The sequence below is a fragment of the Coptis chinensis genome, chromosome 5, assembly GCF_015680905.1.
Source record: "Coptis chinensis isolate HL-2020 chromosome 5, ASM1568090v1, whole genome shotgun sequence".
In the NCBI taxonomy this organism is placed as follows: domain Eukaryota; kingdom Viridiplantae; phylum Streptophyta; class Magnoliopsida; order Ranunculales; family Ranunculaceae; genus Coptis; species Coptis chinensis.
The window spans coordinates 41,113,397-41,137,433 of record NC_141460.1 but is presented as its reverse complement, the minus strand read 5'-3'; the positions used below and the strand labels follow the sequence as shown (position 1 = coordinate 41,137,433).

At 38.4% G+C, this 24,037-nt stretch overlaps 1 protein-coding gene and 1 long non-coding RNA gene across 10 annotated transcripts; both read left to right on the top strand.

Moving 5' to 3' along the window:
- The first annotated feature begins 5,518 nt into the window (after window positions 1-5,518).
- LOC147497526 (uncharacterized) lies at window positions 5,519-6,347 on the top strand. The gene is made up of 3 exons (XR_015196124.1): window positions 5,519-5,582; window positions 5,663-5,747; window positions 6,213-6,347. It is a non-coding gene; the product is annotated as an uncharacterized LOC147497526 (long non-coding RNA).
- A 702-nt stretch (window positions 6,348-7,049) lies between these two features.
- Window positions 7,050-10,422, top strand: LOC147497525 (ribonuclease TUDOR 1-like). Of its 9 annotated transcripts, none has more exons than XR_015197142.1 (7): window positions 7,050-7,209; window positions 7,392-7,540; window positions 8,056-8,444; window positions 8,535-8,722; window positions 8,888-8,988; window positions 9,516-9,832; window positions 10,180-10,422. XR_015197142.1 is itself a non-coding variant. In XM_086563714.1 (3 exons), exons 1-3 carry the CDS (start codon window positions 8,767-8,769, stop codon window positions 10,219-10,221), a joined length of 477 nt encoding a protein of 158 aa, XP_086419840.1. In that variant the 5' UTR covers window positions 8,734-8,766; the 3' UTR covers window positions 10,222-10,422. The 9 variants fall into 9 exon arrangements, 2 of the variants coding, with proteins under 2 accessions (XP_086419840.1, XP_086419839.1); XR_015197141.1 differs by having other exon boundaries at window positions 7,389-7,540; XR_015197144.1 differs by having other exon boundaries at window positions 7,050-7,253; window positions 7,389-7,540; window positions 9,516-9,728.
- The last annotated feature ends 13,615 nt before the right edge of the window (window positions 10,423-24,037 follow it).

The following is a 24,037-nucleotide window of genomic DNA, read 5'->3' as shown; positions in this document are numbered from 1 at the left end:
CATGAGAAAAATGAATTTTAATGATGAGTCTGGGATATAGATTCTATACTGGTTAGTGTTGAGTTTGATAGATAGTTGATATTGTTGATTTCATTACCGCTTAGACTATTTATTATGCTCAGATATAGTTCTTGTTGATAGAATTATTTATCAAAGCACCACCATAGTACTTGGTCAGTTTTGTGTACGTTTGTTAGAAAAGAGATTTAATCCCTAGTAAACTAGAAGCAGATTTTTTAGACTTAACCCATAAGACTTGAGCTTTATACCCATTCTTTAGAGAGTCTTACGAAAAATCCGAGTCTTAGTGACTCAACATCTTTTAGTTCTTTATGTCGTTGTAATATAGTCTCATTATTTGTTGATTTGGTTAATTACGGCGACATCAACCGGGAGATAGCCATTAGGTCTTGTAGTCTATTCAAAAACAGGGTATCATAATTGATAAATCAAGTAGTGAACCCATTCGCCTTTTATCCCACCTAGTAGGCCCATCATGTTAAACCCTTTTTTGCCTTTTACAATAAGCCATCTTCTTTCATAAAACCCTTTACCTTTTACCCAACTCCGCACAAGGAATATAGCCAAAACCTTTATCACCCATACCCATATGTTTCGAGAATAAGAGGGGGCAAAGAAGAAGAAATAGCACAAAAAGGATGATTACAAGGAAATACCGAGAGATACAATGAAGACCATCATTCTGTTTCTAAGTGAAAGAAGCTAGTGGAAAACAAGCATATCCAAGACTAATCAAGGATATACCAATCGAAAAAAAAAAAAAAAAAAAAAAAAAAAAAAAGTTGAACAAAATGGATGGAAAAGCTAAGACAAAGGAAAAAATTTCTCTGCAATACAGAATTTGAAGAAATCTTCCAAAGAATGAAGCAAAACCCTTAGTTTTCAGAAATAACCTTTGAATCCTTTTTACCTTTTCTTCATAAACCAATACCCAAGCCAAGTTACAACCCATGACTTATCACTACAAGATGGTAACTGCGTCTAGAATAGGTGAGAAGATGCTAAAGTGAAGGACCCGACACTTCATATGTGATTAACATTCTTTCCATGAGACGATTGTCATCTAGAAGTCTGTTTTTCAAGGTAGTATGTGGGATGTTCGTATTCATTATTCTTTTCCCCACATACATGAGGTAAAATAGTATACCATCTTCCTCGAGAGATTCTTTTCTCGAGAGTATGGACCGTGAGGATTGAAAGTCGAGATTATCTACCTATGGTAAACTAGGGATTTCGTTTCTTGGATAGGAGAGTATAGGAGATTGACTAAGTACAAACATAAGCCTTGATTGAGAATTTTGTCAATTTTTATTATCTCCCATCATAATCTATGAGTCTTTGCAGCAATGTAGTTAGCAATGGAGACCGTCTGTTAGAGTAAGCACCAAATGGGTAAGGAATTTCTCTCTCTAAAAAATACTATCATTATTGAACATGCTATTGATTGATTTTGTGGGTGTATCACCTGAAAACCCTCACGAGACTATAACTCGTCATTTTTTGGGAACTTAAAGGTTTAAAGCATTGTTGCATATAGTAAATGCAATCGCGATGCTTGCGAAAGTGAGTTAGGATTTTATTTTTGTTATTAGAATGTGATTTTGATCACTTATCTATTTTTTTATCTTATTTGCTAAGAGACTAGCAAAAGGCTAGTTGGGAGTTGTGATAAGTGCTCAAAAATTACAATTTAACCCTCAATTATGCCTCTTGTTTAGCCATCTTAGTGGACTAATAGTGTTTGTAAGTTATGTTTTATGATTCTACAGGTGAAAGAGAGAGTTTTGTGGAATATTAGATAAAAAAAAGGTAAAACGGAGCAATTCAAAGCATTAAGGATTACATGGGAAGCCCGTGGACAATCATGGAGAAGGCCAAGGAATTGAAGCTATTAAAGATGCGACTTGGACCTATTTTAAAGCCTATTTGGAAGCCCAAGGCAAAATGATTCGTTGCTTGGACCAAAGCCTGCAAAAGAGGATAGAAGGATAGAGCAAAAGAGGGAAAATAGACTTTCGCGTCTGGGATGCATGGATCGCGTGTCCAGACGCATGGATCGTGCGTCCAGACGCATGAAACAACACTGTAGCCACTTCCTTCTCAGTTTTGGAGATGGAGTTGGACTCTGAAAGAAGTTGATTTGTATTATGAAACAAATAGCGGCTTGGAATGCTTCTAGAACTCATTGTACCCCTATAAATAGAGAATCTAAGTGCCTCATGTAATTTGCCAATTCACTTATACTCTTGTCTCCAGAACTTGAGGCAGAGAGAGATTAATAATAAAAGATTTGGTTTTAACTAGCCGAGTCTTAATAAGTTAATCTTTTTAGTCTTATGTTCTTCGATTCTTCTTCTCGTTCTTCGTGTTCTTTTTTCTTTATGGAAGGCTAATCCTCTCCTTCAAGGGAGGAGATGAAGCCGGTGCTTAAGGTTTAATGATTCTTCTGGTTCATGGTGTTCTTTAATCAGATTAGTTCTTTATGTCACTACACCAAAATAGCTATTTTGTAACAGTGCAAATTTTCAATTAGTAACGAATATAACTGTTACTGACAAGCGTTACTTAAAATATTGAATTAATATTTAATGATGTCACTACACCAAAAGGGTGATTTTGTAACGCACTCATTTTTCGCTTAGTAACATTTTTTAACCGTTACACAATTATTAATGTTTATAAAGTGTTAGTATGTCACTTTATCCATTACTTAATTTAAGATAATTATCGGAATTAATTCGTCACGGTTGAGTAACACATGGATACTGTTAGAAATAAAATAAAAAAGAAAAAAATCTAAAAAATAAAGGACAGTCTAAAACTAAAGGTTGGAATCCCGCACTCCTCTCTCTCACTTTCAGAGAGCCCGAAATGGTTAGCTCAAACCAACACTTCCTCATTAAAAACGAAGGTAAGGTTTTTTTCTTCTTCTTTTGTTAGTTCTTCCTCTCTTTCTTCTTCTTCTTCTTCAATTCTTCTTCTCTTTTTAGGGTTTAGAAAATTTAGGTTTTTATTTTTGTGCCTTCCTCTTCAATTCTCTTATTTACTTTTTGCGCTTATATACCAACGGTTTAATTGGATTTCAGATTTCATTTTGAGAACGAGTTAGGTTTCTCAATGTGACACTCAACTTTTTTTATTTGGAAAACTAATTTTGGTAAGGGATTTGTGAACATAGGTTCGTTGTTTTGTTGATTATCTCTTAATGTTTGTTGAATTTTTAAATTGTTTGATGAAAATTTGAACTTTGTTCAACAGTTTTAATTTGTTCTATTTTTCACTCTTTGTAGATCTTGTTTCGATCTTATGCCAGATCAGATTTGATAAATGATTGGTAACTTACTAGGAATAGTTGTTTGTTAATGTTCACGAAATAAAGTATTGATTTTTTATGTTATATCTAGTTGGGCATGTGTGTTTATGGGTTATGTAACATGGGGCTCAATTGTTATTAGCATTTGAAAGACTTTGAATGTATGATTAGTGAGGTTTTGTCAGCTATAGATTGTTCATAGAGATATTAGGGAAAATATAGTCTTGAATAATTAACAAACTTCTTTTGCTCATTTGGTAACTTTTCTAAAGTTAGCTTAGTAGCATGAATGTTTAGAGTTATACTAGGCGCTGGGTATTTGCTAGCTTGTGACTCCGATCTGATAAGCTCAAGTTAGAAGCTACTGTATCAAGTTCAACACTCCATTTAAACTATTAACATTAAGAACCTTTAAATACTTACTTAGTTTAGGGTAGAAATGGAGTGAAGTGTAGAATCAGGGAATCATAAATAGAAGGGATGGAAGTGTGAAAGGAACTAGTGAAGTTTGTTTGCGAGTTCAATGGTATTTGAAAGTTGGCGTAGCTGATAGAATGTAAGATTAGTCCTTGAACAGCTAAGAAAAATATGAAGTTATGAACACACTTTTTATACTCATGTAGTCCACCCCCTTTAAAAGTTAAAGATATATTAGCGTGTGCGTTTAGAGTTGCCCTGTTGGAATGGGCATTTGCTAGCTTCTGGCTCCTATCTAGTAACTCGGTAGGGTCAAGGTAGAAGCTACTGTATACAGAATTACAGATCCACTCCCTTTAAACTAAATTGTAAGATCTTCTCAGTGTAATTAAGTTTGGGAGGATATTAATATATCGAGATGGTCAGATATATTAATCCTTTGAGCCATCATTGTTTCTGCCTCTTGTTACAATAGGGTTTGTTAATGGCTTCGGTGCAAAGACTAACAGACAGCAGAGAAGACAAGTAGCTGATGTCTCAAACAAATTACAAACAAATGAAACAGAGATAACCAAAAAGGAAAGCAATCTTGCTAAGATCAAAGTTGTGGTATGTTACCTCTTCACTTGTAATTCTAGCTCTTTAGCATTTGTCATAGTCTTGTATTGTTATCAGATACTCAGATAGTAGCTTGGTAGTATAAGTTTTGTTGGAGTGAAATACTGGTTTAGGTAGCTCAATTTGGAGCACCTCAAGGTCATAACTATATAACTGCCTATCCTTTTTAAGCCGTCATTGTTTATTTAGTTTTCTCATTTATTTACTTTTTCTTTTATAGTACTTATAACTTTTAGTACTATATAACTACCTAGTTTTTATTCCCTGCATCTCATTATAATACCATGATACTACATGTCTTATGCTACCATGTGCTACTGGTAATTATAACACCATGATGCTACATGTAATTATAACACCATATGATGCTACAGGTCATATGTGCCCTAGGAGTAAGCTTTTTAAAGATATAATATTACTGGTAGAGGTCTACCTAACTCCAACTAGCTTGTGGAGATACAGAAAAGTTAAAAGTAAATTAGGTCTCCGTATTTGTAATTAAGATTTTGCAGGCAGGGCAAGATTTGGAATTAATTCAACACTGTCGTACTTTTTTACTTGTACTCACATACGTTGGTTCTGTTTATGCAAGCATATAATTACTTTGGACAATGTTAGCTAAGTCTTGCATTTAAAAATCTTGTATGGATCTAGTATGGATTTAAAAATTCTTGTTTCTATCTACTTTGGAATTCTTTTAGGAACTTTAAATATATGAAATGTTAGACAAATATGGAGTAATTTTGCCTCTGTGGGTACTCTACCTTTTCAACTATTGCAACCTTCTGGTGCTACTCCAACGGCTATTGCTGATTCAGAGAAGGTCATTTGGATTTCCATTTGTTGATATTCTAATATGATGAAATGAGTTTTAAGACTTGACAATGGTGTATCTATTATTTGTTTTCAGGTTCCTTGTGATATGTACAACTAGTGAATATCCATCGAGGACAAGGGCTGATAGTTTCAAGGCATGTATCTTGGTCCTAAACTCTTATTTACATTTTGTTAGAAAAAAGACTAAAGCCACATCCGGAGAGCTATGGATCTAAGTCTAGTGTCTTGTGCAGGCTTGGGTGTATTTGTAATTAGATAAAATTGACATGGGTTTTTTTTGTTGTTGTAGGATTTCTATAAGGATTTATTTGAGGAGCTGAGTAAGTATGGGGAGATTGAGAGTTTGAACATCTATGATAACTTGGCTGACCACATGGTAAGTTATCTTTTATAGTATAGTGCACCCCAAGTTTGTATGTTTTGTTAATAATGAAAATTTGCTCATTTTGTTGGTAGGTGGCCAATGTGTATGTTCAGTTTAGAGAAGAAGAACATGTTGTTGCAGCTGCTGTTCAATATCTGACTAGAAGGTTTTATGCAGGTTAGTTATCATATCTCATTTACGGTTTAACAAACAAGGCTTGCAGTCACCGTGGTATACGTATATAGTTAGGTAACAAATTTAATAGTTTGTGGATATCCTGTTTAGGTGTAGTGCATCTCATATCTACTTCGTCGTGGTTATAGTTGTGCTGGCTTATAAGTTTTAATGTTACATATATTTCTCCTGATTTTAAATATTGATCTAGTTATTTTGCATGATTTAACATCGTGTACTAATATGTACTTGCATTAATAGGTTAGTGGCCTTATGCTAGCTAGTCATACTAGTATAAGGCACCTGTTTAGCAAGTGTATTGTGTTCATATTGATATATCTTATTACTTAGCTAGAAAGTTTTTGAGGTATTTGGGTAATACTTGAAATTAGCATCGACTCAATTCAGGTATGGATGTTTCTTTCATTTTGCCTATGTCTTACACATTTTAATTTTTGTTATTATTAGGATTAAAGATTCATGGATTGTCAAGGCGTAGATAGTTGAACAAGATGAGGATGAGCTCCCTGACAAATCTTATTGGTTTTGAAGAAATGTTTATTTCCTTGTGGTGCATCAAATGTTTATGTATGACTTTTTGGTTGTGATTTAGTAATATAATGAATTACTTGATTGGATGTCCTTGTGAGGTTTTTTGTCTAGTGATAACTTTTGTGGAATTCTCAAAAAAAGTGGGGGCATTTTATGCAAGTGAAGGTGCTCAATGGGTGGTAGGAGAAAGTTTTTTTTTTTTAATACGCAACTGTTTCGTAATGGAAAAAAAGCGTTACTAATCTCTTCATTTACTTACACTTAAAAAGCTGGAAAAAAAACGTTAGCAATGGATAAAAAAAATGTTAGTAAAGGATTCAATCAGTAACACATTCCACAAAAAACAAACCGTTACTAACTTCTCACAACCGTTACTAATAGTTTACTTAAGCTAAGCTGGAAAATCGTTAGAAAGTAAAGGAAACCGTTACTGTTTTTGCAAATAATGACCGCAATTGAGGCTAAAAAACCGTTAGTAAATAATTTCAGTCACACTGAAAAACCGTTACTAAAAATAATTTGTAACGGTAATAAAACGTAAGTAAATAGCTTAACAAATTAATAACGCCCAAACAGTTACGGATAAAAAGCGTTACAAATATTTTTAGTAACGGTCCTGCACCGTTAAGGATATCCTGTATTGGTTTAGTGTGTTTTCTCGGTTATGTTGGGATATGCTAACATTTATATCCGTCAAGCTGGCAAATTTGGTGACGCACATTGCACCCTTCTTTTTTCTTATGTTTTTCGGCTAACACTTAGAAAAGAAAAGGAATTCTAATCTCGCCTCTTTTTTCGTATGACAGGAAACCAAAAAAAAACACTCTCCGAAGAACCCTAGCTTCTCCAATTTCTCTTCACTAGATTCTCGACGAACCAGGTCAATCTCTTCATAGATTCTCGATTAAAAAAGGTTGCTTTTTTACTGGTTATCTCTCTCTCTCTCTTCGAACACAAGTAATAGTTTTTCCTTCTAGATTACTTTATCTTTGAGTGATTCTAAGTTACATTCATATTGCTGTAACTTACTGTTGAGCGTATTTTTGGAGCGTATTAATGGATTTTAATAGATCTTTTATGTTTCACGAGAAGAAGATTGTACATCCAACATTTTTTGTTGAGCGTATCTTTGGAGGAACCTTACTTGTAATGTGCTCAAATGACTTGGGGCGGTATGGAACACAGCAAAGGTTGAAGTAGGTTCCATTGTGGCTGTATTTGGTCTTGGCACCGTTGGTCTTGCAGTAAGTTAAAACACTGTTTCATATTACCTTCTAATACTACACAGGCTATAGTTAGTGTTATTTATTCTTTATTTCTTTGTTTGTTTGTAATCTAATAGGTTGCAGGCTATACTTCTTACCGACAAAAGAAATCAGTAACATATGCTTTCAAATGCGTTAATGAATTTTATTTATTTTGAAAACTCCAATTATATATGTATGAATATTTTCAAGTGAAAAAAGGAAAAAAAGAAAGAAAAAAGAAAAAAGAGAAGAGAAGAGAACGTTAAGAATTGATGATAGTTGTTGTCATGGTTGCTACTATGTTGACTCTGAACAAATACCACTAAGCTATAAAATTACAACAAAGCTGTGGAATTTCTTGCCAATAGCTTTTTATTGTTCCCAAGCTTCAGGGAATGTCACAACTCACAATAGTATTTTTCTACACTTACTTGGTTGATGAGGCATTGTAACCAAGTATCCCACATAATTTTCTGCATACTATCCTGACCAGCCTATTACTCAACATGTAGGGGCAGGATAAATACTTGGATTGGAGTGCAAATATGATGGAAGAGGAGGCAAGACGGAGCTAAAGATTGCTGAACTTCAAGCAAAGAAGGACCGACTAAAATATTGGACAAACTATGTTCCACCCGTCTTCTTGGTCTCTCCATCCAAAGTTAAGGCTGATGAATCAACTCCTGATCCATCTGCATCAAGCAGCCAAACACCAAGTGGAAACATTGCTTAGCTGGTGGTTTCTCGTGGCTCTGAGACTGTCATCAGGCACCGGGATTTTAAGGAACGTTCAAACTATTATGATGCCCTCCTAGCTGCCGAATCTCGCACGACTTCTTGGTAGAAAGGGATCCATTCGGCAAAGGATCCTCAAGTAATGCACATAACAGATTTGTTAACGGTATGTATGTCTTTTGGTGGAGCTTTCGATTTACAATAATATCAGGCTCACTATGCTCACCATGTTTTGGTACAATCTGTAATTCTTAAGCATCATCAAAGAAAACCAAAGATTTCTTACCTTTCTTGCAACGGAGTAGGAGACTTCCTGCTATTCCCAAGGAAACTTGTACCGTTGCTTTCTCCTTCTCTGGCGTTAGATGCCCTGGCCGTGGCAAACCTTATTCAGATGAAGCAATTGCTTTTATGAGAAGGAAGATACTGCAGAGGGATGTTGAGGTACGACTTACCCTCTACTTATGTAGATTTCGAATTTGCTCTCCATGTTGTGTAACTTTTTCCCCTTTCTTGAACAAGTTGAAGTAGAAATTATTGATAGAACTGGAACCTATTTGGGATCCATGTGGGATCCAAAGACTAACGTGGTTGTAACTCTTCCTGAAGCTGGATTAGCAAAGCTTCAAATCGCCTTTGGTGCCGACAGAATAGCTGATGCTCACCTTCTTGCTCAGGCAGAGCAATCTGCAAAACGAAAAAAATTAAAGGTACTTAAATTGTTTACATTAGAATCTGGCCTTGAATCCTCCTTGCAGTAGTCTGCTCCTTTTCTTTACTAGTTTATTTTGTGCAAGGGCTGTTTTGTATTCATTCAAATAGCTAGCCAGGGTTAGGCAGACTATCACCAAGTTTTTGATAAGGGAGTTGCACCCTAAAATAGGTTATCGGTGGAGCTAACTTTTCCTGTCCACAATTTTGTGTGTCCAGCAACGGCCAGTTAGTATATAGGTTTACAATAAAAAGAGGCTTGCCTACCCTATAGTTCCAACTGACTTAAGATTTTAACCAAAACGTACGGAGCACAAGCCACACTTTTTTATTTGATTTGATTTTCAGTTACTTCAATATAATTATTTAACCTTTTCTTTGACATCTGTTTACAATTAACTGTAAAATCATTTTATTTTTGTAGTTTTTATGGGTAGTTTTTTCCAACTTACATGATGTAGCATTTCTTCATGGTTACATATTATTCTTTATTTGTTCTGATAACATATTAACTTAATGTGTATAGATTGTAAATACACCAAGAGGAGTTGTGGAGTCACCAAAAGACTTATTTGAAGTCTTTTATGTTGACTATGGGAACCAAGAAGATGTTACGTACAGTCAATTACGGCATCTTGATCCATCTGTATCTTCCGCACCTGGTCTTGCTCAGTCTTTCGGTTGCCTGGAGAAGTACAGAAGATTGACTGCATCATGGAAAAGTTTTCTGAGCGATATTGTAAATGCAACCCAAGTTCTTTTAAAAGTGCATATACTTATGTTCTTGCCTATTCAGTGATAATGCTCAACACTTATGCACATAACAGCATAGTAAAAGACAAGGTCAGTCTGTTGTTGCATAATTAGTCAACATCTTGGGCAAAGTCACAATTCTCATTCTTGAGCATATTTTTATGAGGAAATTTCTGGGAACCCCTTTTTCCTTGATTTAAGATATTGGATTCCCTGATTGAAGTTAATAAACTACGCAGTTGCAAGTACAACTGTCGTCGGTCTTTTGTTCTAGATATAACAATACTTGTAGACTTTTACTTGTTGATTTACCTAGGGGGTTAGGTTTGTATTAGTGCATGGAAGTTAGCAATTTCACTTATTATTCACTTGTTAATTGCTTAGCTCTATTCTTTTAATTGCATGTGCCTTAATTGATTTCTAGCTTAATTTTGCAGGTACTCAAGAAAAGGTTATTGCTCGTGTTTACGATATTATAGCAATTGAATAGAGGGATTAATGTTCTAACCAACTTTGACATGAGCATACACATAAATGAGCTGGGTCATAAATGCGATCTTCTATGACTGACAACCCAAGATTAGGTTAGGTGAATTCAGTTCTATATAAGTTTGATTTGTAAATTGGGATTTAGATTGATGGCTATATTTTTATAATAATGTTTAATTGATTGGTGGCTTTGTTTTTTGTTATTCATTTGTTGATTAAGTTTGTGGAATGTGATATTTATATCATATTTGCTAGAAGTAGATGTGCTAGATGTGCATGGTGGACATTATTTGACCCAGGATTTTTTTTTGTTAGTGGTTATAGTTTACTAACGGATATTTCCGTTACAAACAATAGTTAGTAAATAGCATTAATAAATAAAACCCTATTCTAGCATTATAGCAGATCCATTACTAACGGGTATATCCGTTAGAAATGACAAATTTAATCGGGCCATCCACAGTTAGCTATCTGTTACAAAGAATTTTAGTAACGGTTATATCCGTTACTAAATTTAGCCTAAGTGAGAGTGACGCCCCAGAGCTAACGGATATAACCGTTAGTAAAAATATAAGTAACGGATATAACCATTAGTAAACGCCTTTTCTAGTGTACTGTGTTTTTAGTTATTAGTTCCATTGCTAAGACCAGGAGATGGAAGTATAGATTAAGGTTTTTATTTATTGCAATCGAATATCATGCTAGTTTAGGGTTTTATTTATTGCAATTGAATATTTGCTAGTAACATACTTTTATTTATTGCAATTGAATATAATGCTAGAATAGGGTTTTATTTATTGTAATTGAATATTATACTATTATTCTCTATTTTTCTTCTAGTTGTGTAGTGTTTTAGAGTAAGGAAAGTATTCATTGTGTTTGCCTTAGATGGTGATTTATTAGATAGCTACCCAAGATCACATAAAAGAAAAGAAGATATTAATAGCATAAACATAGGAACAACTTTAAGTAGAGTTATTCGTTAATGGTGTTTCGTCCAAGAGGGCATCGGCACTCGCTCGATTACCTAATTGTAGTCTACTTGCGAGAACAACCATAAAGCAAAATGTCATTGAATCAAAAGTATTGGTGGATTCTAATCTCTTGAATTCCCTCTCCTATAAATTCTCAATAGTTTAGTTAGTTTAGTTTAGTTTAGCATTAGAATCTACAATATCTATAATAATAGTTTTTAATCCCTCAAACCCCCTTTCCAGTCCTATCATTCATATAAACATACACTTAAAAGTGGAACGATACCCTACTCATCATTTACTTATTGAGGGATAATTAGGTTTTGATACGCTTCTATGTTGTTCAACGACCATTATCTATCTACATCATCCATATACCATCTCATACGCAAAAAGTGGAAGAGTGTCAGGGTGTGTTACTAACAGTATTCTCATATGACTGTGTGGTGATATCTATGCTTGTGGACTACCTTTTGAATTAAGTTATTTATACTCAGTCTGGTTTGATGAGTTTCTGTAGAATTGACAGAGTGTTTGTGTCTTTTGAGTTGGATGAACAGTTTGCTCATGCTAATGAAATCGCACCTCCAAAGTGTGTTTCCACTTTCCAATCAGAGTTATAGTGTTGGATTGCTAGAAATCTACAATAGGACCCTTCCTTTGCACATTTTTTCTTTTTTCTTTTTCAAACAACTGTTCCATTAACACATAACAAAGAGTTCATACAACTAAATCTGGACACGATTAAAAAAGATTCTGACAGACGTAGGGACTCACATATTACATCCAACATCCATATTATACTTCCCCCGTTCTGTAAGTAGATATATATGCATGCGAGGTTAGTTCCCTTGGACAAAAAACAAAAGATTTTATCGGAGCACCCAGCTCCACCAAAAGACCTTCTAATTGCCAGGAGACATCACTCGACTGTCCGTTGACAGCTTGTCCCGAACGAAGTGAGCTTTTGGGCCAGGGACGCTTAAAACGACTTGTCCATCTGTCCTTGTCTTTTAGTGTTCCAAAAAAAAACTCGTAACACCCCCTCCATCCTTCTTCCTCAAAACGTCAACCACTTCTTCTGTCTCTACGGCGCTTTCAGGTAACCCCTCTCCTCATCTTCTTCTTCCTTTCTACTTTGTTCAGCCTACCGGTTACGGGTATACTAGTACTAGAGATTGACAATCATAACACACTACCTCAGGCTGGAATTGCTTTTCAGATGCATTTTGTAGTGACCATTTTTTAGGGAGACATTCGGCTTCCTATGTACTGCTTGCTTCATGCAATAATGATGTTTTCATACCATTTGATAATAGTGAAACCCATGCCTACTTGGTTTGTATGTGGGTCACCATCCGTGGATATCAAATATAGCTCAAGGATTAATTTTTTGGGACTGAAGTATTGTAGAAGAGGATTTTCACTAGGATCATGGAACTGGAAGCTTTATGCAACAGTTGGTAATAGTTAATAGGTTTATAGTGGTTTGGAAAACAATGTTATTGGGGTCGAACCATATGAAATATATGCTATATATTGAACAAGTTTGTAAGGTTTTGTAGAGTATTCAGGTCATATAGTGCAACTCATTGAGGACTATTTTTCCATTTTAAGGGTCACCAAGTTGCAAATGCTAGTGTAAGATCAAAGGGTCGAAGAAACTAAGGGTCGAGGATAGCCGGATAGGGAATATTTTGGTAGAGTGGATCTCCTTATTAAATCTAGAAAACAGGAGATTGCCGAACTGGATAAAAAGGAGGGGAGTCGCTCTCTAGATGAAGAAACTCACAAACTTGCTCCTAAACATGAGTTACAAAGTCTTCTGAGGAAAAAGGAGTTATCCTCATATCCTAGACACAGAAGTCCTGAGTTTGGATCTGTTGGGCTGTGGAACCGTCAAGTGAATGAAGCTCTGGTATCTCACCAGCAAGCTTGAACGACATGTGGGCATCGTGTGGGAAAAGAGCCAAACGACTTGGCGAAGTCGTTTGAGAAAAGTGTTGAGTGGTCTACGCTCACCGTTTGGAAGTAATGTTGCTGGTTTTACCTCCCAACGACCTGATGGTGTCGTTTGAAGTTAGAGTTCTGAAACTTTTTGGAATTTCGACAGTTTGTCTATATTTCGGCCCAAAGCCCATATTTCTCACCTTTTTTCTATGTGTACCTATATAAAGGAAATAGATTAGGGTTTTGAAACAACTTTGAGAGATTCATTTCTTGGGTATTGTGGGAGCTCTATTGAGCTAGGTTTTGAGTGAGGCATCTTGTTCTTGATTCTTGATATCTCTTGTAAACTCTCCAATCTTTGCTATAAAGGAAACTCGGCTCTTGTGTAGATGTAGGTAACATTTACCGAACCACCTAAATCTTTGTGTCTCTTTGCATATTTACTTCCTTATTTATTGTTTGCTTGTTATGGGTGATGATAAATTAGTGGCTTTGCTTGTTTGAGTTTGTTGTGATAACTACCAAAGTCTTGGGTGGGTGATTTTCTTGGTGTGAGCTCCAAGTTGAAATTATTTAGGATAGAAAGTAGCTAGATTGAGGTATGACTTTCTAGTGAAATCTCCCAACAAGTGGTATCGGAGCTTGGTTTGAATCATTAGAACAAGGTGTGTGAGGAAAGACTCCACCTTTAGCATTGAGAGCTAGGTGTTTGAAGAAATTCCTCTAAAAGAGTCTCCACTGTTGTGTTGGTTCAAGTAGAAGTCATGACAACCGAAAAAGAAAGCTACAAGATAGAGAAGTTTGACGGAACAAACTTCGGCTATTGGAAGATGCAAATCGAGGACGTACTCTATCAAAAGGATTTGATGGAAACATTGATAAGTGAGAAGCCCGATGAGATTCCGTAAGACAAATGGGATTTGCAAGATAGAAAGGCATTGGCCACAATCCGATTGAGTCTCTCGAAGTCGGTAGCCTTCAATATTAAAATCGAGAAGACGGCGAAGTCTTTCATGGAGGCACTTACTACGATGTATGAACAACCCTCGGCCGCGAACAAAGTCTATTTGATCACCAAGCTATTTAGTATGAGAATGTCGGAGGGGACCCTTCAAGGATCACCTAAATGAATTCAACCAAACTAAGGACCAATTGGAGTCGGTTAAGAGTACATTTAGTGATGAGGTGCTAGCTTTGGCGATACTTGGATAATTGCCTCCAAGTTGGAAGGCAACTATGGTGGCTATTAGTGGCTCTGCAGGAATGACCAAGTTGAAGTTTGAGCACGTTGTTAGTATGGTACTAACCGAGGAAATCCGGAGACAGGATTGTCCTTCATCTTCGGGGTCAAGTTCAGGGTTGGCATTGAGCACTGAAAGTAGGGGAAGAAATTCAAACAGGAGTCGTAGTAAGAAAAAGTGGAGGGGGAGATCGAAATCTCAAGCCCCCTGATTGCAAAGCGTTGAACACAATCCTCGAGACATAAGTGAAGTTGTATGTTACAATTGTAGTAAGCATGGACACTATAGTAACAATTGCCCGGCACCAAGAAATAACAACAACATTAATAAGAACAAGAAAAAGAATCAAGAAGCTAATGTTGTTGAGATGGTAGATAATGCTTTGATATGTTCGATGGAGCACAAAAAGGAGTCTTGGGTACTTGATTCCGGCGCATATTTCCATGCTACCTCACTTCGAGAGTTCCTTGAGAACTACACCGAAGGTGACCTTGGAACGGTCTTTCTCGGTGATGACCAACCTTATGACATTGTTGGCAAGGGTGACGTGCATGTCAAGATGAATGGCTCGTCATGGTTATTGAGGGATGTCAGACACTTTCCGGATTTGAGGAAGAATTTGATTTCTATGGGGCAATTGGCAATTGAAGGATTTGTTACAGTCTTCACCGGTGATACTTGAAAGGTCTCGAAGGGTTCAATGGTTGTTGCAAATGGTAAGAAAGATGGTACTCTCTACATGATTGCACATGGTTGTGAGTCGATTGCCGTGGCACATGGCAAAGAGGATTCGAATGTTTGGCACTGCAGACTTGGCTACATTAGTGAAAAAGGAATGAAAATCTTTCACTATTCTGGTAAACTCCCAAAGTTACAGTCGACTGAAATTGACTTCTGTGAGAACTGTGTATTTGGAAAGCATAAACGGGTGAGTTTTCAGAGAATGGGTCAGACTCCGAAAGCTAGAAGGCTTGAGTTGATTCATACAGATGTCTGGGGGCCAGCTAATGTCTCTTCACTTAGCGGAAAGTTATATTTTGTGACTTTCATTGATGACCATACTAGGAAGGTGTGGGTCTATTTCTTGAGACACAAGTCAGAAGTATTTGAAGTGTTCAACACTTGGAAGGCCATAGTTGAGAATGAGACAAGCTTGAAAATAAAGAAGCTGAAATCCGACAACGGTGGAGAGTATGAGGATTCAGGTTTTAAGAAGTACTGTGCTGACAATGGCATCAAGATGGAAAAGAGTTTGCCAGGGACACCTCAGCAGAATGGGGTTGCAGAGCAGATGAATAGAACACTGACAGAGAGAGCTAGGTGTATGCGTATATTAGCAGGCTTGCCCAAGCCAGTTCGGGCGAAAAGTGTTAGCCACGGCAAACTTACGATCAATAGAGGACCATCAGTACCTTTGGATTTTAAGATTCCAGAGGAAGTGTGGAGCGGGAAGGATGTGAACCTTTCCCATTTAAAGGTGTTTAGTTGTGTGTCCTATGTCCACATTAGTGGCCAAACTAGAAGCAAGCTTGATGCTAAGTCACTAAAGTGTACCTTCATCGGCTATGGCGGTGATGATTTTGGGTATCGCTTTTGGGATGATCAAAATCGAAAAATCATTCGTGGTAGAGATGTTGTGTTTAATGAGAAGGTGATGTACAAGGACAGAGATGAAGCACAAACCAAGGAATCGGGTACAGAGAGCGGCACAGAGTATGTTGAGTTGGAAGACTTTGATGTAAGTCGTGGTATAGTAGGAGCCCCACAGTCAGAGAATGACAGTAGTAGTGACTCAAAGAATAATGAGGATACTACACCACCGAGTCCATCTCTACCTCGTGCCCCAAGAAAGACATCCATGCCACATGTACCGAGTACGAGATATCCGCCCTCCACCTATGTGAATTACTTGCTACTTACTGATGGTGGCGAGCCTCAATGCTATGATGAAGCATTGGAGGCGAGTGATGCAAGCAATGGGAGCTTGCTATGCAAGATGAGATGAAGTCCCTCATCTCTAATGGCACGTGGGAGTTAGCCAAACTGCCCATAGGCAAGAAGGCTCTACAGAACAAATGGGTGTTTAGAGTCAAAGAGGAACATGATGGTTCATCTCATACACCTAGGCAGTGGTACAGGAAGTTTGATAACTTCATGCAAGAAAATGGCTACTATAAGTGCAACGCTGACCATTGTTACTACTTCAAGAGGTTTGACTCCAACTACATCATCCTATTACTATATGTTGATGATATGTTAGTAGCGGATTGAAAGAGAAGTTGGCAAGTGAGTTCTCTATGAAGGATTTGGGTGCAGCGAAACAAATTCTAGGGATGAGGATCAGAAGAGATAGGCAAAAAGGTATTCTGGAGTTGTCTCAGGCTGAGTATGTTGAGAAGGTATTGAAGAGGTTCAACATGGGTAGTGCGAAACCAGTTTGCACACCTTTGGCAGTCCACTTCAAGTTGTCCAAAGAACACTCTCCCAAGACTGTTGAGGAAAGAAACTTCATGGCTAAGGTACCATACGCCTCTGCCATTGGAAGTCTTATGTATGCTATGGTTTGCACGCGCTCGGATATAGCCCAAGTAGTGGGAGCTGTCAGTCGATTTATGTCTAATCCTGGCAAGCAACATTGGGAAGCCGTGAAGTGGATATTGAGATATCTAAGAGATACCACAGAGAAATGCCTATGTTATGGAAGGGGTGTTGTGAACCTGCAAGGGTATGTGGATGCCGATTTTGCATGTGAGGTAGATCGCAGAAGAAACACTACTGGTTATGTCTTTACAGTAGGTGCTACTGCAATGAGTTGGATTTCTTAGTTACAGAAGATTGTTGTTTTGTCTACCACAGAAGCAGAATATGTGGCCGTTACAGAGGCAAGCAAGGAGATGATATGGTTACAGGGATTGATGGAAGAGCTTGGGATGAAGCAAGAGAGGAGTGTGTTACACAGTGACAGTCAGAGTGCTATACATCTTGCTAAGAATTCCGCTTTTCATTCTAGGACCATGTACATTGGTCTCCGGTATCATTTTATCCGATCTCTGTTGGAGGATGAGGTTTTGGCACTTGAGAAGATCCAAGGGAGTGAGAATCCGGCGGATATGTTGACCAAGACCGTGCCTACTGAGAAGTTGAAGTTGTGTTCAACTTCGGTGGGTCTTCTTGATTGAATACCATGATGGATGAGCCGAGCATTTCTTTAGTAAATTGGAATTGGATGGAGTTGTTACAATTGAGATGTGATGTGCATGTAGAATCTCAAAGGTTCCAAGTGGGAGATTGTTGGGTTGTGGAACCATCGAGTGAATGAAGCTCTGGTATCTCACCAGCAAGCTTGAACGACATGTGGGCATCGTGTGGGAAGAGAGCCAAACGACTTGGCAAAGTCGTTTGAGAAAAGCGTTGAGCGGTCTACGCTCACCGTTTAGAAGTAATGTTGCTGGTTTTACCTCCCAATGACCTGATGGTGTCGTTTGAAGTTAGAGTTCTTAAACTTTTCGGAATTTCGACGGTTTGTCGATATTTCGGCCCAAAGCCCATATTTCTCACCTTTTTTCTATGTGTACCTATATAAAAGAAATAGATTAGGGTTTTGAGACAACTTTGAGAGATTCATTTCTTGGGTATTGTGGGAGCTTTATTGAGTTAGGGTTTGAGTGAGGCCTCTTGTTCTTGATTCTTGATATCTCTTGTAAACTCTCCAATCTTTGCTATAAAGGAAACTCGGCTCTTGTGTGGATGTAGGTAACATTTACCGAACCACCTAAATCTTTGTGTCTCTTTGTATATTTACTTTCTTATTTATTGTTTGCTTGTTATAGGTGATGATAAATTAGTGGTTTTGCTTGTTTGAGTTTGTTGTGATAACTACCAAAGTCTTGGGTGGGTGATTTCCTTGGTGTGAGCTCCAAGTTGAAATCATTTGGGATAAAAAGTAGCTAGATTGAGGTGTGACTTTCTAGTGAAATCTCCCAACAGGATCTTTGACGTGGGTTTTACACTAGTTCCTTCTATAAGATGGCAACGCAAGATGCATGAGAAAGGGTATTTGATTGATTGGAAACAATGGCCATAATTCCATGAAGAGAGCGATTATAGTATTATTGGAGACTATTTTTGCTTGATCAAAATGAAAATCAACAATTTTATTCATTAACTGGAAAAGGGTAATTGTAGTGAAATGACGCTTGGGCATCAATGCATCATCAATGGTCTAACTTCTCCATTTTTCGTTGCTGTGTAGCTGAAGGTAGTACAAATCCTTCGGTATTTCATTCCATACAAATATATATATTTTCTGCCGATGAATTGGTGAAGCTCAAGCCCAATCTTCAGCTCGATGAGCAGCAAAGTTCACCAATGTATCAGCACTATATTTTTGTTCTTTGGAATTCCAGTTTCTATTTGATGTTTCCCTCCTCTATCAACTCCCAAATCTCGTCAGTTACAAAAAACAAAAACACTCTCAGACTGGACCTTCTAAATCTGTTGATGTCGAGTTGCTGTTCACTAGGTTGAATAGCCCCAATCCGTATCCACAATGACATTCGGGTTCGACCTGAATCAATATTGATTTTTCTTTTACTTCTTTTCTGTTAAATTATCTCGAAAAAAAAAGTATGTGATTATCAGGAAGTACAACTTGCTTAAAACCACGTTGTGTGGATGATCAAGACTGAATTTATTCGGTTGTATCGTATTTATATTTATGATCCATATCAGAATTATGGAAAGCAACCTAAATATAATTTTTTTTTTCAATATATGCGGTATATTGAAAAGCAACCCTTCAACTTCAATATTTTCTCAAAAAATTGTCATGACCTTGAGAATGCATCAGCCGAAATTCCATTACAACGTAGCTATATACGGATCGCAGAGTCCATGGGAATGACCAATGATGGGTGATATGTATATTTTGTGCCGGGTCACAATTAACAGAAGGTGTCAATGATTGGCAAAAGAATCAAGAATCCAACTCACAAGAAACAAATGATTTAAAAGATATACAATTTATGCTTCTACTCGTACTATTACATCACCCAAAAAGAATCTAACTTTTACTCTCTAGCACTGAATCGATTAAATGAAAAGTTTGGTCCCAACTTCAAATATCAGATGGATTAACCCATTAACCAACAACGCTGTTCATGTCCTCTCTGTTGGGTTGGTGGAACCGTCGAGCTTTGCTCCGGTTGTCCGTATACCACACTCACCACGGTATCGATGAAGAGAGGGCGACCGCTTCGTCCATGGGCATTCGCTTCGCAACAACCAGCCGATGCCTAAAGAAGAAGCGGCTCACTCACCTAAAGCCGCTTTCAGCTCGGCTTTTATTGAAGAGGGCCTCACCTAACCTAAGCGCCTCGACTCGCTTCCAAATTTTAATGAAGAAGCGCCACATCACCTATAAAGCGCCAGCTCAAGCTCCGCATTGCGGCCCAAGCCCATTTTACTTCCCTTCATCTATGTACACCTATATAAAGGAAATAGATTAGGGTTTTGAAGAAACAACTTTGAGAGATTCATTTCTAGGGTATTGTGGGAGCTCTGTCGAGCTAGGGTTTGAGTGAGGCCTCTTCTTATTGATTCTTGATCTCTTGTAAACTCTCCAATCTTTGTTATAAAGGAAACTTCGGCTCTTGTGTGTGGATGTAGGTAACATTTACCGAACCACCTAAATCTTTGTGTCTCTTTGCATTGTTACTTCCATTTATTATTGTTGCTTATGGATTGTGATGATATTGTAGTGGTTTTGCTTTGTTGAGGTTGTTGTGATAACTACCAAAGTCTTGGGTGGGTGATTTCCTTGGTGTGAACTCCAAGTTGAAATCATTTGGGATAGAAAGTAACTAGATTGAGGTGTGACTTTCTAGTGAAATCTCCCAACAAGTGGTATCAGAGCATAGGTAGTGTGTGAGGAAAGACTCCACCTGGTGTTTGAAGAAATTCCTTTGAGAAGTTCTCCACCGTAGGTTTTTGATTCAGTAGAGTTATGACGACCGAAAAGGAAAGCTACAAGATAGAGAAGTTTGACGGAACAAACTTCGGCTATTGGAAGATGCAAATTGAGGATGTTCTCTATCAGAAGGATTTGATGGAAACATTGATAAGTGAGAAGCCTGAGGAGATTCCACAAGATAAATGGGATTTGCAAGATAGAAAGGCCTTGGCCACAATCCGATTGAGTCTTTCGAAGTCGGTAGCCTTCAATATTAAAACTGAGAAGACGGCGAAGTCTCTCATGGAGGCACTTACTACGATGTATGAACAACCCTCGGCCACATGAAACAAAAGTCTATTTGATCACCAAGCTGTTTAGTATGAAAATGTTGGAGGGGACTTCCTTCAAGGATCACCTAAATGAATTCAACCAAACTAAGGACCAATTGGAGTCGGTTGAGATTACATTTAGTGATGAGGTGCTAGCTTTGGCGATACTTGGACAATTGCCTCCAAGTTGGAAGGCGACTATGGCGGCTATTAGTGGCTCTGCGGGAATGACCAAGTTGAAGTTTGAGCATGTTGTTAGTATGGTACTAACTGAGGAAATCCGGAGACAGGATTGTCCGTCATCTTCGGGATCAACTTCAGGGTCGGCATTGAGCACTGAAAGTAGGGGAAGAAAGCCAAACAGGAGTCGTAGTAAGAAGAAGTGGAGGGGGAGATCGAAATCTCAAGCCTCCCAATTGCAAAGCGTTGAACACAAACCTCGAGACATAAGTGAAGTGGTGTGCTATAATTGTGGTAGGCCTGGCCACTATAGCCCCAATTGCCCGGCACCAAGAAACAACAACAACATTAATAAGAACAAGAAAAAGAATCAAGAAGCTAATGTTGTTGAGATGGTAGATGACGCTTTGATATGTTCGATGGAGCACAAGAAGGAGTCTTGGGTACTTGATTCGCCAAGATCTTTCCATGCTACCTCACATCGAGAGTTCCTTGAGAACTACACCGAAGGTGACCTTGGAACGGTCTTTCTCGGTGATGACCAACCTTGTGACATTGTCGGCAAGGGTGATGTGCATATCAAGATGAATGGCTCGTCATGGTTATTGAGGGACGTCAGACATGTTCCGGATTTGAGGAAGAATTTGATTTCTGTGGGGCAATTGGCAAGTGAAGGATTTGTTACAGTCTTTACCGGTGATACTTGGAAGGTCTCGAAGGGTTCATTGATTGTTGCAAATGGTAAGAAAGATGGTACTCTCTACATGACTGCACATGGTTGTGAGTCGATTGCCGTGGCACATGGCAAAGAGGATCCGAATGTTTGGCACCGCAGACTTGGTCACATGAGTGAAAAGGAATGAAAATCCTTCACTCTTACGGTAAACTCCCAAAGTTATTCTGATCAATTGAAATTGACTTCGGAGAACTGTGTATTTGGAAAGCAGAAGCGGGTGAGTTTTCAGAGAATGGGTCAGACTCCGAAAGCTAGAAGGCTTGAGTTGATACATACAGATGTCTGGGGGCCAGCTAATGTCTCTTCACTTGGCGGAAAGTCATATTTTGTGACTTTCATTGATGACCATACTAGGAAGGTGTGGGTCTATTTCTTGAGACACAAGTCAGAAGTATTTGAAGTGTTCAAGACTTGGAAGGCCATGGTTGAGAATGAGACAAGCTTGAAAATAAAGAAGTCGAGATCCGACAATGGTGGAGAGTATGAGGATTCAGGTTTTAAGAATCTTGTCTTGACAATGGCATCAAGATGGAAAAGACTTTGCCGGGGACACCTCAAAGAGAATGGGGTTGCAGAGCGGATGAATAGAACACGACAGAGAGAGCTAGGTGTATCGTACACTAGCGAGCTTGCCCAAGCAGTTCGGGCGAAAGTGTTAGCAATGCCAGCTTACCCGATCAATAGAGGACCATCGCATTGCTTTGGATTTTAAGATTCCGAGGAAGTGTGGAGCGGGAAGGATGTGAACCTTTCCCATTTGAAGGTGTTTGGTTGTGTGTCCTATGTTCACATTAGTGACCAAACTAGAAGCAAGCTTGATGCTAAGTCACTAAAGTGCACCTTCATCGGCTATGGCGGTGATGATTTTGGGTATCGCTTTTGGGATGATCAAAATCGGAAAATCATTCGTAGTAGAGATGTTGTGTTTAATGAAAAGGTGATGTACAAGGACAGAGATGAAGCACAAACCAAGGAATCGGGTACAGAGAGCGGCACAGAGTATGTTGAGTTGGAAGACTTTGATGTAAGTCGTGGTATAGTGGGAGCCCCACAGTCAGAGGATGACAGTAGTAGTGACTCAGAGAATAATGAGGATACTACACCACAGAGTCCATCTCCACCTCGTGCCCCAAGGAAGACATCCAGGCCACATGTACCGAGTTCTAGATATCCGCCCTCCACCTATGTGAATTACTTGCTACTTACTGATGGTGGCGAGCCTCAATGCTATGATGAAGCATTGGAGGTGAGTGATGCAAGCAAGTGGGAGCTTGCTATGCAAGATGAGATGAAGTCCCTCATCTCCTGTGGCACGTGGGAGTTAGCCAAACTACCCATGGGCAAGAAGGCTCTACAGAACAAATGGGTGTATAGAGTCAAAGAGGAACATGATGGTTCCCAGATACAAGGCAAGGCTAGTAGTCAAGGGTTTTCAGCGTGAAAGGGCATTGACTTCCACGCTATTCTCCCCGGTGGTGAAACTGAATACTATTCGGTCGGTGGGTATTGTTTGTATCTTGGCGGTTGGATGTTAAAACCGCCTTCCTCCATGGTGACCTAGTTGAGGAAATTTATATGATGGTTTTCATCAAGAAGCAAAGAGAATATGGTATCGCGGGCTCGGTAAAGAGCTTGTATGGTTTGAAACAAGCCCCTTGATAACTTCAAGTTTGATAACTTCATGCAAATGGAAATGGCTACTATAAGTGCAACGCTGACCATTGTTGCTACTTCAAGAGGTTCGACTCCAGCTACATCATCCTGTTGCTATATGTTGATGATATGTTAGTAGCGAGTTCTGATATGTCAGAAATTGGGAGATTGAAAGAGAAGTTAGCAAGTGAGTTCTCTATGAAGGATTTGGGTCAAATAAAACAAATTCTAGGGATGAGGATCGGAAGAGATAGGCAAAAAGGTATTCGAGTTGTCTCCGGTGAGTATATTGAGAAGGTATTGAAGAGGTTCAATATGGGTAGTCTTGAAACCGGTTTGCACACCTTTGGCAGTCCACTTCAAGTTGTCCAAAGAACACTCTCCCAAGACTGTTGAGGAAAGAAACTTCATGGCTAAGGTACCATACGCCTCTGCCATTGGAAGTCTTATGTATGCCATGGTTTGCACGCGTCCGGATATAGCCCAAAAGGGGAGCTGTCAGTCAGATTTATGTCTAATCCTGGCAAGCAACATTGGGAAGCCGTGAAGTGGATATTGAGATATCTAAGAGATACCACAGAGAAATGCCTATGTTATGGAAGGGGTGTTGTGAACCTGCAAGGGTATGTGGATGCCGATTTTGCATGTGAGGTAGATCGCAGAAGAAACACTACTGGTTATGTCTTTACAAGTGGAGTGCTCTTACTTGATGAGTTGGATTTCTTATTCTGAAGATTGTTGTTTTGTCTACCACGTAAGGCGTAATATGTGGCCGTTCTGAGGCAAGCAA

Excerpts from the sequence above, each read along its gene's own strand:
- LOC147497525 (XM_086563713.1), top strand. The coding sequence starts at position 8,767 with ATGTTGTGTAACTTTTTCCCCTTTCTTGAACAAGTTGAAGTAGAAATT. Across the intron at positions 8,989-9,515 it reads CAAAACGAAAAAAATTAAAG|ATTGTAAATACACCAAGAGG; the intron begins GTACTTAAATTG and ends TAATGTGTATAG.